We start from the raw sequence: 12,278 nt of genomic DNA on the forward strand, positions 1-12,278 counted from the left end.
ATAACAGGGAAGAAAGTAAAACACAAGAATTCCTCCTATCTTCAAAATCTAGATAAATTATAATAACAGTATTCCTATCATATATAAGTTTAGTAGAGTTAGAAAACAAACCTAGGATTTCACTGTTAAAAGTAGGGGTAATGCTGGTAAATGTTTAACCATGGGCTCTTCAGGAGAAAACAAAACAATAAAGCAAGTTTTAATTTGTAGTGTTCACTGAAAATATGCCTAAATTGCTTCAATCCTCAAAAACCTTTACTTGAATTTTCCATTGCCAATTGTCAATATCTCTTCTGCCCTTTGTGGCTAAACTCCCTGAGAGCAGGACATCTACAATAGATGGGTCCACTTTCTCTCCTCTCACAGCTTTCTTACCAACTTCAGCATTCAACTGAAACTGCTCTCTCCAAAGTTACCAATAATCTTTTGCCAGATTCAATGGCCTTTTCTCAGACCACTTCCTTTTTGGCTTCTCTACAGCTTTTATAGATCACTCCCTTCTCACTTCTTTCTTGGTCTTTAGGGACTCTATTCTCTCCTGGTTCTTCTTTAGTAGGAAGATCTGATCAATTCTTTTTAGACTTCTTCACTGGATCTTTATCCAAGTCATGACCACTAGTCTTGAGTGTCTCATGAGTTCTGTCCTGGACCCTCTTCTCTTTTCCCTCTATATAACTTCATTTGGTGATCTCAGCTCCTGTGGATTTAATTTATCACTTCGATGCTAATAATTCTCAAATCTACTACTACTACTACTAACCTCTCTGCTGATCTCCAGTTTCATCTCATCTCCCACTGCCTCTACACATGTTGAAGTAACTGTCTAATAGACATTTAAACTCAGCTTGTCCAAATCAGAACTCATTATCTTTCCCTCCAAATCTTTCCCTTCTTCCAAATTTCTCTACTACTGTCAAAGGTACCATTATCTTCATATTCTCTCAGGCTCATAAGCTTAATTCCTATTGGAAAGACCTAGATTTCACCCTTGCAACATCTCTCAAATATTCCCACTTCTCTCTTTTAATACTGCCACCATCTTTATGTAGATTTTTATTTTCTTATGTATGAACTATTGCAATAGCCACTGGTTTGGACACAAGTCTCTCTCATAAAACATGGACCTAGTATATCTAGTTACCAAAATGATTTTCCTGCAGCAAAGGTCTGAGCAAGTCACTCCCCATACTCAACAGACTTCAGCAGTTCTCTATTATTGCCTCTAGGATCAAATACAAAGTCCTTGTTTGACATTTAAAGCCATTCATATCCACCTTCCCCTATACCTTTTCGGGCTTCTTACATTTTACATCTCTAATAACAGACACTAGCTTCTTTGCTGGTACTGCATCTCTTAACTCCAGGCATTTTCTCTGGCTGTCCCCCATTCCTCCTCCTCTCTGACTCCAAGCTTCCTTCAAGTCACAGTTAAAATCCCAACTTTTACCCAAATCCTTTTCTAATTCCTCTTAATTCTAGTGCTTTTCACCTGTTGATAATTTCCTGTTTATTTTATACATAGTTTGTTTATCCATAGGTCCGTTCTTTTGCCTTTGTGTCCTCAGCACTTTATATAGTGTCTGGTACATTTTGTTGTTGTTGTTCAGTCATATTCAATTGTTCATTACCCTGTTAGAAGTTTCTTGGCAAAGATACTAGTGTGGTTTCCCATTTCCTTCTCCAACTCACTTGACAGATGAGGAAACTGAGGCAAACAGGGTTAAATAACTTGCCCACAATCACACAGTAGTATCTAAGGCCAGTTTTGAACTCAGATTCTCCCAACACTAGGCTCTATCCCTGTACCACTTATCTATTCTTGTACCCCCCTCCCCCCAGCTGCCTTGGAAAAACTACACACAAACACAAATATAGGTTAAATTATAAATAACTGACAGAAGATATTAAGTTAGGAGTTGAAGGGTGGATTTCAGGACAACTAGGGATATATTTTATCTGAGTTAGATAATTTGAATTAATCTTTTACTATCTCCTTATTCATCTTAGCCATTTTTCGTTCTAGTGCAGAGGACATTCTCTTTGGCAGAGAAAACAAAATCAAATTAAGTGTTGAGCAGTTCTGCCTTCTCTTCCTTGTCAATTAGCATTGCTCTGTCCACCTCAAGTAGATATTCTACCCCTTCTTTGATCTTTTTTTTTTCTCCAAATAAAGCTTTTCAAAAACCCCTTTCCTCATGTTCTTAGTTTCACTTGCTAACCTCAGCTTATTCTGAGCTCTAGCAAACCTGATATTTTCATAAGACTTAAACACACTTAAATTTACTCTCTATTATTTGCCTTTGCTTCAATCTTCAATTTTGTGTCTGTATATATGAGTGTTTGTTGGATTCATGTTTCTTCAGACAACTCCCATTTTTCCTTCTCTTTAGAATGATTTTTCCTTTTATCTTCATTCTTTGGGCCTCCCAAATCCACTCCCACCCTGGGCTGAATTCCCTTATAGAATTTTAGGTTATGGAATCCTGTTTGCCTTCCTTTGAACCACAAAGTTCAACATTTAGAGTGCAAATCAGATCTTGCAAAGATTTTTTCTCCTCAACCTTAAACATTAGGAGTAAATGATCACCCAAGATTCTGGTCATCTCCAACTCCCACAGTTTCTCATATCCTCACCTCACAGCCACCAGCTCCTCCCTCTTAGTAAGAATCACACTCAAAGCAGTGCTAAGTGGCAGACTCAATAGAAAGAAAGCAAAAAGATTCATCTTCCTAAATTTAAATCTTGCATCAGACATTTTCTATCTGTGTGATTTGGGGCCGGAAACTTAAGCCTGTTTGCCTCAATTTCTTCTAAATGAGCTAGAGAAACAAATGGCAAGCCACTCATATTTCCATCAAAAAAAGTCCAAATAGTGATGGATACAACTGAATGACAATGATAATATATATGTAAAAAAAAAAAAACAGCAACAATGTCAATAAAGTCAGTCTGGAGAGGCAACAAAATTGTTGGTCAAATCCATTTGTTACTGTTAATTGCCTCAGCAATTACAGGCAGAAAAGTGATATACTAGGAAAGTGTTAGACATAGTAAATCCAAGTTAGACAAAAATCAGTGCCACCTGAGTTCAAGTACTACCTGAGACCAAAGCTACATGTTCTGGGCAAGTCACTAAATCATCCTTACCCTAAGTTTCCTTATTTGTAAAATGGGGATAATAATAACCCCTTTCAGACAGGGTTGTTTTAAGGATCATATAAGATAAACAAGCCTTAAAGTGCCACGTCAATGCTGATTATTATGATGATGATTAACTATTACTATCCCACCCAAGCTAAAGATGCTCTTTTAACAACCCAGAAAGTCATTTCTTGAGGATACACTTGATAAAGGATTTCATTGGGAGCTATCTATTGTGCCAAAATTAAATATTTAATTTTTTAAATGATGTATTTAATGTAAAGGTTAAGGAATTCTTTTTAGATCTGTTCCTTTCTTCTTCTCTTCCTCCTCCTCTTCCACCTTCTTCATCATCATTACCAGAAACTAACTAGCAGTTAGTCTGGAAGATAGATGCCATTATTATCCTCATTTCACAGATGAAGAAACTGAGACAGACAGCAGTTAAGTCATTGGGATATCATATTCCCCTCGGGCTTCTACATTTTGTGCAATAAGCAGGGGGCATATAAAAGTGGGCAAAATTGCCCATGTAGATAATTCAGCAAACCCTGATCCCCATTGTAATGAGTTAGGTGGGAGAGTCTAAAGTGAGTTCCTGTTGGCGTGTGACTGAAATGGGGCGAGTGGCTGAAGGTTAGGAGGTAGGGGCATCGTGTTCTCTTGCAGGGTCATAGTGGCACTCGCTTGGGGGGTGAGTCGCAGACTGGAAAGAGCCTGTTGAGGTCCTTTCCCGCTTGAAGGCTCGGGGATCTTCTCTGAAAAGGCGGGGAGATAGAGGTGTAAAGGACCCTTCCCTCTCTGGGCTCCACTCTCTCTGCATCAGTACAGCGAGGGGCTATCAAAAGGGGGACCCGAATTCCAGGGTTCTGGGTTTTTCATCCATTGTAGAGAAGAGTCTGCACTCAAGCACTCATTCCCATTTTGCAAGGTGGTCTTCAGAAGGTTAAGGTTGATGGGAAAAAAGAGGTTTCCCTCTTCGGCTCCCCCCACCCCCGATGGGGGCATCGCCCTCTCAACCGACCCACGCGGGACCGAAGCCCGTGGCTCTAGCATTCTCTAGGGCAGGGCTGATGGTCCAGAGAAAGCTCAGCCACCCGGGAAAGGCGGCGCCCCCTGCAGGCTGCAGGCCGTCCCGCCCCTCCTCTAGTTCTCTCCCTCTCTCCCAACCTCTGCCTCCACGTGCGCCGCACACCTTCTAATCCCCGGGGCTTCTCCCTCCCCTCTCCGTCCCTCGCCTCTCTCGGCCCCTCGCTCCGCCCCTCCTGAAACCTGTCTCCCATTGGCTGTCCGCCTCGTCCCTCCGACCGCAGTCGGGTTCCCCCAGGATGGCCGGAAGACCCGCCCTCCAAACGCCAGCCCCGGCTGCTCAGTGGCCGCGACTGCCGTCAGTTCGGTCGGCCGGGGCCCGAGGAGGCGGCGGGGGCTGCGGTCGGTTCGCGACCCGGGTCGTGTCGGTTTCCGGTTCCGCGGGGCGGGCGGCGGGCGGCGGGCGGGCGGCCGGGGAGCGGCGGCGGTGGCGGCGGCGGCGGCGGCGGCGCCTGACAGACAATGAGGGCAGTGGGCCGGCCGTGAGCTGAGGCGGCGGCTGCGGCTGCGAGGAGGAACAGGAGGCGGACGACGCGGGGCCCGGGGGGCGGGGGCGGGGCGCCAGCCATGGACAATCAGGTGAGGAGGCGCCTCCGGGCCCGGGGTCCTCTGCCCCGCACGCCCCCAGCCCTGGCCCGGCCCCCGGCTTCCTGCCCCATCTCCTCGGAGCTCCGGGTCCTTGGCCCTTCTCCCCAGACTACTAGATCCTGGGCCACGGAGCCCCCTCCTCCCCGAAGCTCGTCCCCTCCCCCCCTTCCCGGTGCCCGGCCCGGTCCTCTGCTCCAGTCTTCCCTCCACCTCCCGCCCTTCTGGGAAGGGTGTGCTTCACTCGCACTAAGCACCCTGCCTTGGCGCCTCCCTAACAAATGGGACCGTCTAATGTCGTTCCCCCCCCCAAAAAAAAATCCCAAATCTTTACGATTACCCATGTCCCCCGACCAAACCCCAAGGATCCTCGATTTTTCACCCATACGGAGGCCCCTCTCTCCCCCCAACTCCCGTTAAAACTGGGACCTCTTCCTCCTCCCATTCTCTCCCAACAATTAAAAAAAAAAATCTCCCGACTCGTTTCTTCTGAAGCACCGTTTCCCTCACCTTCCCTCTTCAAACCTCCTCTCCCTTTATTTTTCCTACTATTTACCTTGCTCTCCCCACCCTCCTTCAAAACCGTAGGGGTCATCTCTTTCCCATCTACCTTCAGAACCCAGGGGACATGTAAAATTGGGGGACGGGATGACTTCGGATGCCCCTTCCAGCTCTTGGTATATCGTGCTATGCTTTTTTCCCCACCACTTTCGTAAACCCCCAGAGTCATCCCCCTCCCATCCATCCAATTTTCAGAACCTTCCCATTCTCATCTTTTCTGTACCGACGCCTTTTCTCCTATTCCTCTTCTAAAACCCAAACCTCCTTTCAAAAACCCAAGGCCAGCTTACTCCCCAAATTTGAAATCTTTCAATGCCCCCTCATCATCTTTGTCTCAGAAAATTGCGCTCCTCTCCCTTGTCCCTCAGAACTTGGTCATCTTTCCCAGTCCCCTGTACCCTAGATCGGCCGGGAGTGGGATGTGTAGGGGGGGGAAGGTTGGTTGGAATATCAACGGCGTTAAGTAAGACAAGGTCACAGAGCTGAGGAGGTGATTGATGGTTCTTTTAAAAAAAAAATTTGGGGACGCTGTAGTGTTGTTTCAGGGCCTAGGTGTCTCAGGTTAATTAACTTATCCAAGCGTTTTTTATCAGTGTAGCAGAGAGAGATCAAATAAGCGGTTTTGTTGCTGGCTGATCACTGCCTTTTTAGTTTAAGAGGGGATATGTGGTCTTTTCTTGACTGATGAAATGTGCCAAGTTGAAGGGCTCAAGGGTTCCACGTGAGAGGTAGTGTGGAGTTTATTTTGGGAAAGGAAGGATTTGCAGCAGTTCATTGATGTTTCTGCAGAAAGCATGCAAACTTCTGGAGGAGTAACAACTTTTTACCTCTGACCTGTATTAAGAGTTGTTGGGCTTTTTTCCTACCGATAACAAAACACTCTGACCTTCTGCCCTGTACTTGATCAACTGGCACAATCCTGATGGTATTCTTTTGCTTTGGAATTATGCTATCGCTGTTACTAGAGAAATTCTTACCCACCTTGAAGGACCTGCACAGGCTTTTATCCATTCAGCTAACCTGGAAAAAGCCACATTTGTATTCTCTAGAAACTTTTTTTTTAATTGGTAGGTTGATTTGTTTTTTCATATTTCATTCAATGACCTGAGGTGTGAGACACCAGGTTGGTTGAACTTCCAACAGAGGTATCCAAAAGTGGAATGGCCTTCCTCTGGGAAGTGAGGATTCTCTCTGACTTGATGATTTTAGGCAAAGGTTGATTGACAAAAAGGAATTTTTGTTCAGGTCTGGGTTGGACTAGATAGTTGTTAGCATCCCAACTCGGAGATTGTCTGATTATGAAATAATGTATGGCAGCTCTTGGGACTGTTAATCCCTTCAACTGTCCACCATTGACTTAGAATAGAAAATAGTGTGAGACAGCCAGAGTTTAGCTGGGGTGCTTGCTGTCAGTGATCCTTAGACTCATTCTTTGGGCATCTGTGCCTTATAAGACAGTAAACAAAAAGTATCTGACCCTTTGCATTATCTTTGTCTTTTAGTATTACATATTTGGCTGAGAAGAGTAGATGATACTTGTCTTTATGGGATCAAGTAAATGGCCTTTCTGTAGGGTCCCATAGCTGTATCCAAAGGTCAAAAGTACCTAGAGGACAACTGAGAAGTTTGATTTGTGCTCACATTAAAGGGTTACTGAAGCATTACTTTTCCTATCTTTATTTTTCACACATGGGCAGTTTATCAAAGGTGTGTTGCTCCCAAATTATAGATCCAATAGGATTTAGCAGAATCAAAAGAGGAGTAATGCAATCCTTTCTCTTAAAGGGAAATGCCATTGTTTTGTTCTAGGGAATTAGAGGCAATAATAAAACTTAAGGGATAATTATATCACTTGGTAATGTGTGAATTCCCAGAGGAAAGTGCATCTGTTGGAAAGAATTCCCACTAGAATTTCATGTGAAGTGTTATATATAAATTCGTGATAAAGACCTCCCTGTGGGGTTTAGGATTAGGGGTACACCATTTGCAATGTTGAAGCAAAAAAATCTGCTAATTTCCTTGTCCCTTGTTGCTTTCAGAATTCCACTCGAGGTATCTGTTGGCATTGGCATGGGATAACCAGGAGTGTTTGGAAATGGCCCAAAAAGCTAATTGATTTATTGTATTTTGTTCTTTTGAAGGAAAGGGGATCCTCAGAAAATCTGAGGAATGGCAGTAAATAGAAACTCATTTTTCAGCTAATGATTATAAGGGCCTTGCATGGTATTTTTCTATCAGATGGTGTTGATACCTGGAAAGAGTTCCACCATCCTTCCCTTAACCACTCCCATATTAAGGAATAAATGAAATTCTCAGACCTTCCAAGCTTGACTTAACCATTTGTTTCACTGCTTCTGCTCTCTATCCTTTATAAGAATTGTAAAGAAATAATAGATTGAACAGTAACCCAAATCACAAACATATGTGAGGTTTCCAAAGTACTTTTCCTTACAACAACCATATGATATAGGTAGTTCAAAGTATTATTTCCTTTTTATTGATAAGGAAGCTGAAGTTTAGAGAGATTGAATGACTGTGTGATCACACTGCTAGTGTTCAAAGTAGTATTAGAACCCAATTCTCAAATTCAAGTCCAGCACTCAGTATACTCTGTAATGTTGCCTCTTTGTTCTAAAATTCTAAAAAGAAATGACCAAAATATCCGGAGGTGGAATAAGGAATGGGTGGGATATAAACTGAATATTTTTCCTCCTGAATTGGAATTGATTAAATCATTTCCCATTGCCAATATATGATCTGGCCATGTGCCAACAACATATACTATAAATTAGAAAATGAATTGTAACAGTTAGCCAGGTTGACAAATGACAAATTTCTCATCTTGACATATCATGTTGTCCCTTGAACAGCTAAATGCTTCATCATTAATTCCTTCTTCTGTATGGCAGGAAAGAGATGAAGTGTCTTTGGGCTCATGTTTTTTTTATTTTATAGCATTGTTATCAGTGCATTCCTTCTCACCTACCCTTTGGTAAAAAACTGATAAACATATATTCCAGGCAGAAGCAATGTTTCTTCCTAACATGGTCAGGTCAAGAAACAATTAAAAGCCAAATTATTTCTGGCCAGAATCTGATGTCCAGTCTTTAGACAACATTAGACTAGGTTGCTGTTGCAAAGGATACTGGCATTTTATGCCATTCCTTCATTCTGGCACATGAATTGAAATAATAGCCTGCCACTGCCTCCAAGCTGCCTGTTGACTTTGGCTGGGGAGGCTTATTTTGGCTCTTATGTTTTCCCTCCTGATTAAATTGCTTTCTCCCATTCTTTTCCAGTAACTGTATCGCAACATGTATGTCCTGTAGAGGACCCCAAATTTAATCACAAATACCAGAAAGCCAATGGGTAATTTGTTAAGCGTTGTGAATGGGTGAACAAAGGATACTAACAGTGGTATGATGTTTGAATATTGTGTTTTGAATGAATGAATTCTAGAAATATTTATTAAGTGCCTGGTATGTGCAAGGCCCTGAAGCAAAACTGTGGGCAATACAAGGATTAGTAAAATGTGGCCCCTACCCTCAAGGAGATTTTCATAGAATCTTAATATCTAAAAGATCAAACAATCTTCAAAGACTTCAACCCATTTTACAAAATATTTTTGCCTGTCACCTTTTTAGCAACCTAGTTGAGAAAAACAGATCATGCAGAAAGCCAGTCAGTGGCTGATAGCTTTGTAATCATTATGGTTCATCCGAAAAGTACAAAGACTTATTTGCTATTATAATCAGTGAGTAAGGTTTTTGTTCACTACAGATACCTAGAGAGGGTTCTCAAATCTACCTTTCCATCCATATCCTTTCTTTCATTCCATATTGACTGTTAGACATTACACTTGGATATTCACCAACACCTGGAGCTTAACATGTTGTAAACCAACCTCATCCCTATCTCTATAGCACCACCATCTTTCTAATTCTTTCAACCTTCCAAATATGACATAATTCTATTTGATTTTCTCTACCATTCTGAACTTGCAGCTCTTTCTTGAAAGTATTCTACATAGAACTACAAAAATAATCCCAGTTACATATTGTTTCCATCTCTTCATTCAGGAACTTACAGTCAACTCCTATTTCCATAAGATCGGGCCTAAAAGCTTAAAATTTGAATCCCACTACCAACTAATCTTCTGCATAGCTCATTCCCCTTTTTTAAAAATTTCTCAATAGCACTTGTCTTTTGCCAAGGGAACTAGTTCCATTCCTGTTCTCCCTAGCGCCAAACCTTACAAATGCTTTTCCACGCACTTTTCCACTGCCCCTCTACTTTCTGCCAGTCAGCATTCTTCCCATCCTAAAAGATAGATATGTAGATGCATAGATGGATGAATGCCTTCTGCACACCCGTATTTTCTGGGGAAAAGGCCAAAAGAAACACCTTCCCTGTGGTGAAGAAAAACAACCAAGAAAAAAAAAAATCTAGTACAGAGACTGCATCTGACCATGGTTTACAATATTTTGTCATGTTAGTTCCTTTCTTCTATCATAAGGGAAGACCTATCTTTCACAACACTGGCCTAATCTCCCTCTAGAAAAGGTTTCCTGATGACTTATCACATTCATGTACTTATTACATTCTGCTTTACATTTTTGTTGTTGTTGTTCCTGTTTTAGCTCTATTACAAAGCTCCACGAGGGCAAGGATTTGGATTTATTTATCTTTGTGTTCCCCACAACATTTAGCACCCAGGGCATTGTGGAATAGTAGGTGCTTAGTAAACTTCAGTTCAGTGAATGAATTAAGCTGACTGATTGATTATCCTGTCTGTCTTCCCTGCACTTAAATTACCCATTGTACTTGTTTTTGTGTTGCTTTGTGCTTTTCCTCCCTGGGTGTACTTACAGCTTGCTGTCCAATTGTGATGTTAGCTTTTTAGGAGCTGTGGGGAAATTTGTTTCTGTTTTTGTTTTTTAATGGAGTGATTTGCATACAGTGGGCTTTTAATAAATGGTGCTGATTGACTGATGTGATGATGACCCTTTGAAATAGAAATTTTAAGTATCACTGTAAAAACCCTTGGTTTCTTTATATTTAAGCAATAAATCAGGTTTCTGTAGTTAAGTGAACTATGCTGCTGATTGCAGCTATAATGTGAAAATGAGTTGGTTCATTTTTGCCTTTACATCCTCATGGGTAATCAAGATTTTGCTTTGAAAACTTACAGCTGATGTTTTTGTTGATAATATGCATGCCTGAAAAGTAACTCTTTGTTCTCTATTTGGGGTGAAGGAGAGTGTAAAGGCATAAGTTAATCCAAGAAAGTAGATATCTTGAAGGTATATTGGAATTATGTAGGAGGCTTTTTGTATAGTTCCTTTGCTAACCTCTCTGTTATAGAAGACCATGTGTGACATATTAGAGTCCCAGCTTGTTAACCCTTCCCTACCACATTCTTCTGTTGGTTATTTTGTGTTGGCCCCAGTCAAACTTTTTTCCCCCCTTTTTAGTGCACTGTACAGGTGAAGCTAGAGCTGGGACACCGAGCCCAGCTGAGGAAGAAGCCCACCACTGAGGGATTCACTCATGACTGGATGGTGTTTGTTCGAGGTCCAGAGCAATGTGACATCCAACACTTCGTGGAAAGAGTGGTGTTTCGCCTACATGATAGCTTTCCAAAACCCAAACGGGGTGAGTGCTATCCAGGTTCTCATAAACTTGCCTGGAATGGATGTAACCTCAAACTTCTTAGTCTTCAGATATTTTAAGTTTTGTTCCAACTTTTTCCAAGGGAACAGTAGAGCACATATTATATATTCACTTTAGAGATCTGATCTCTGGGCTCTCTTATTTAGAAGGTGATTAGACAGGATATGACTTTTCATTGAAGAATAAATCCTTTCTCTCTTCTTATTTGGACCATTAGAACATATATGTTTGAATTAATTCTAGGAAGAAGGAGAAGGACACAGTGACTGATGAATGAACTTGGTTTTTAGTTTTTTAATGGAAGTAAAGAGTAACAGGATAGTCCAAAATAGTTTCTATTTGTTTATATAATTTTATAATTCCAAGGGAGTTTTTTGAGACCGAACAACATTTTAGACAAAATAATGAAAACAAGCTCATTAAATGCAAGCTTATTTTAACCTTCTGCTAGCCTTCTTTTCTCCGGCTGCACTGTTAGAAAATGGAAAGCTGCTGCTTTCAGAATGATGCAAAGCTTCAGCAAGTGGAGTTGATCTTTTTATTAAGCTTGCTGTGTGATTCATTTTCAGTGGATATAGGGAACAGTAATGGTAATTATTTTTTAATTTAAATGCTCTTTCTTGATAACTAAGCTAGAGTATGAAGAGAGAACCTCTAACTTTCCTTTTGAGCTTAAGCTGCTGATTGAATTCTAAGAGTAAACAGTTATGTCAATAATGAAGTAAATGGAACAGGTGGTAATGTCAACAAAGAGATGAAAGCAATGTGGATAATCCCTGAATAATTGAGCCAGAGCAAGGAACATCAATGGATAGCTGATTGGGATGAGAAGTCGCTCCAAATAGATTGGTGGTTGCTAGATAACTTTTCCTCCTCCTTTCTATTATGGCTTCTCTTATATTAAATTTTAGTTTGAGGGCAAAGGCTACCCTAGTGTAGTGATATGCAGTAGTTGGTAACTAATAAATGTTTGACTTAATTACTTGCTAACCCATCTTCTTTGCCTTATTTTTTCTCATCACTTCCAATTTTCACTTCTTTTTTTCCACTTCATACACTTAACCCAGTAGGTGTGTTATTAAGGTATTAAAAACTTAACATACACAGCAGAGACCTTCATTTTCAGTCACCTCTCTCCTTATTAGGATTATAGAATCATAAGGATTAGAGATAGAGGATCAACTCTGGTTTACTGATCAGGAAACTAACGCTACCAGAGGTAAAGGGA

General features: G+C 41.4%; 1 protein-coding gene across 8 annotated transcripts in view; it reads left to right on the top strand.

The window, feature by feature from the left end:
• The first annotated feature begins 4,672 nt into the window (after positions 1-4,672).
• Positions 4,673-12,278, top strand: part of MLLT1 (MLLT1 super elongation complex subunit) — a 98,299-nt gene continuing 90,693 nt past the window's right edge. For 3 of the 8 annotated variants that reach the window (XM_031947761.1, XM_031947765.1, XM_023496737.2), the window contains exons 1-2: positions 4,673-4,810; positions 10,852-11,032. In XM_031947761.1, coding sequence (XP_031803621.1) covers positions 4,799-4,810; positions 10,852-11,032 — 193 coding nt within the window. In that variant the 5' untranslated portion in view covers positions 4,673-4,798. Of the gene's footprint in view, positions 4,811-5,275; positions 8,747-10,851; positions 11,033-12,278 lie in introns of those variants that run through there. The other 5 variants (XM_031947763.1, XM_023496734.2, XM_023496736.2 and 2 more) reach the window with 4 other exon arrangements.

Source organism: Sarcophilus harrisii, chromosome 1, assembly GCF_902635505.1.
Source record: "Sarcophilus harrisii chromosome 1, mSarHar1.11, whole genome shotgun sequence".
In the NCBI taxonomy this organism is placed as follows: domain Eukaryota; kingdom Metazoa; phylum Chordata; class Mammalia; order Dasyuromorphia; family Dasyuridae; genus Sarcophilus; species Sarcophilus harrisii.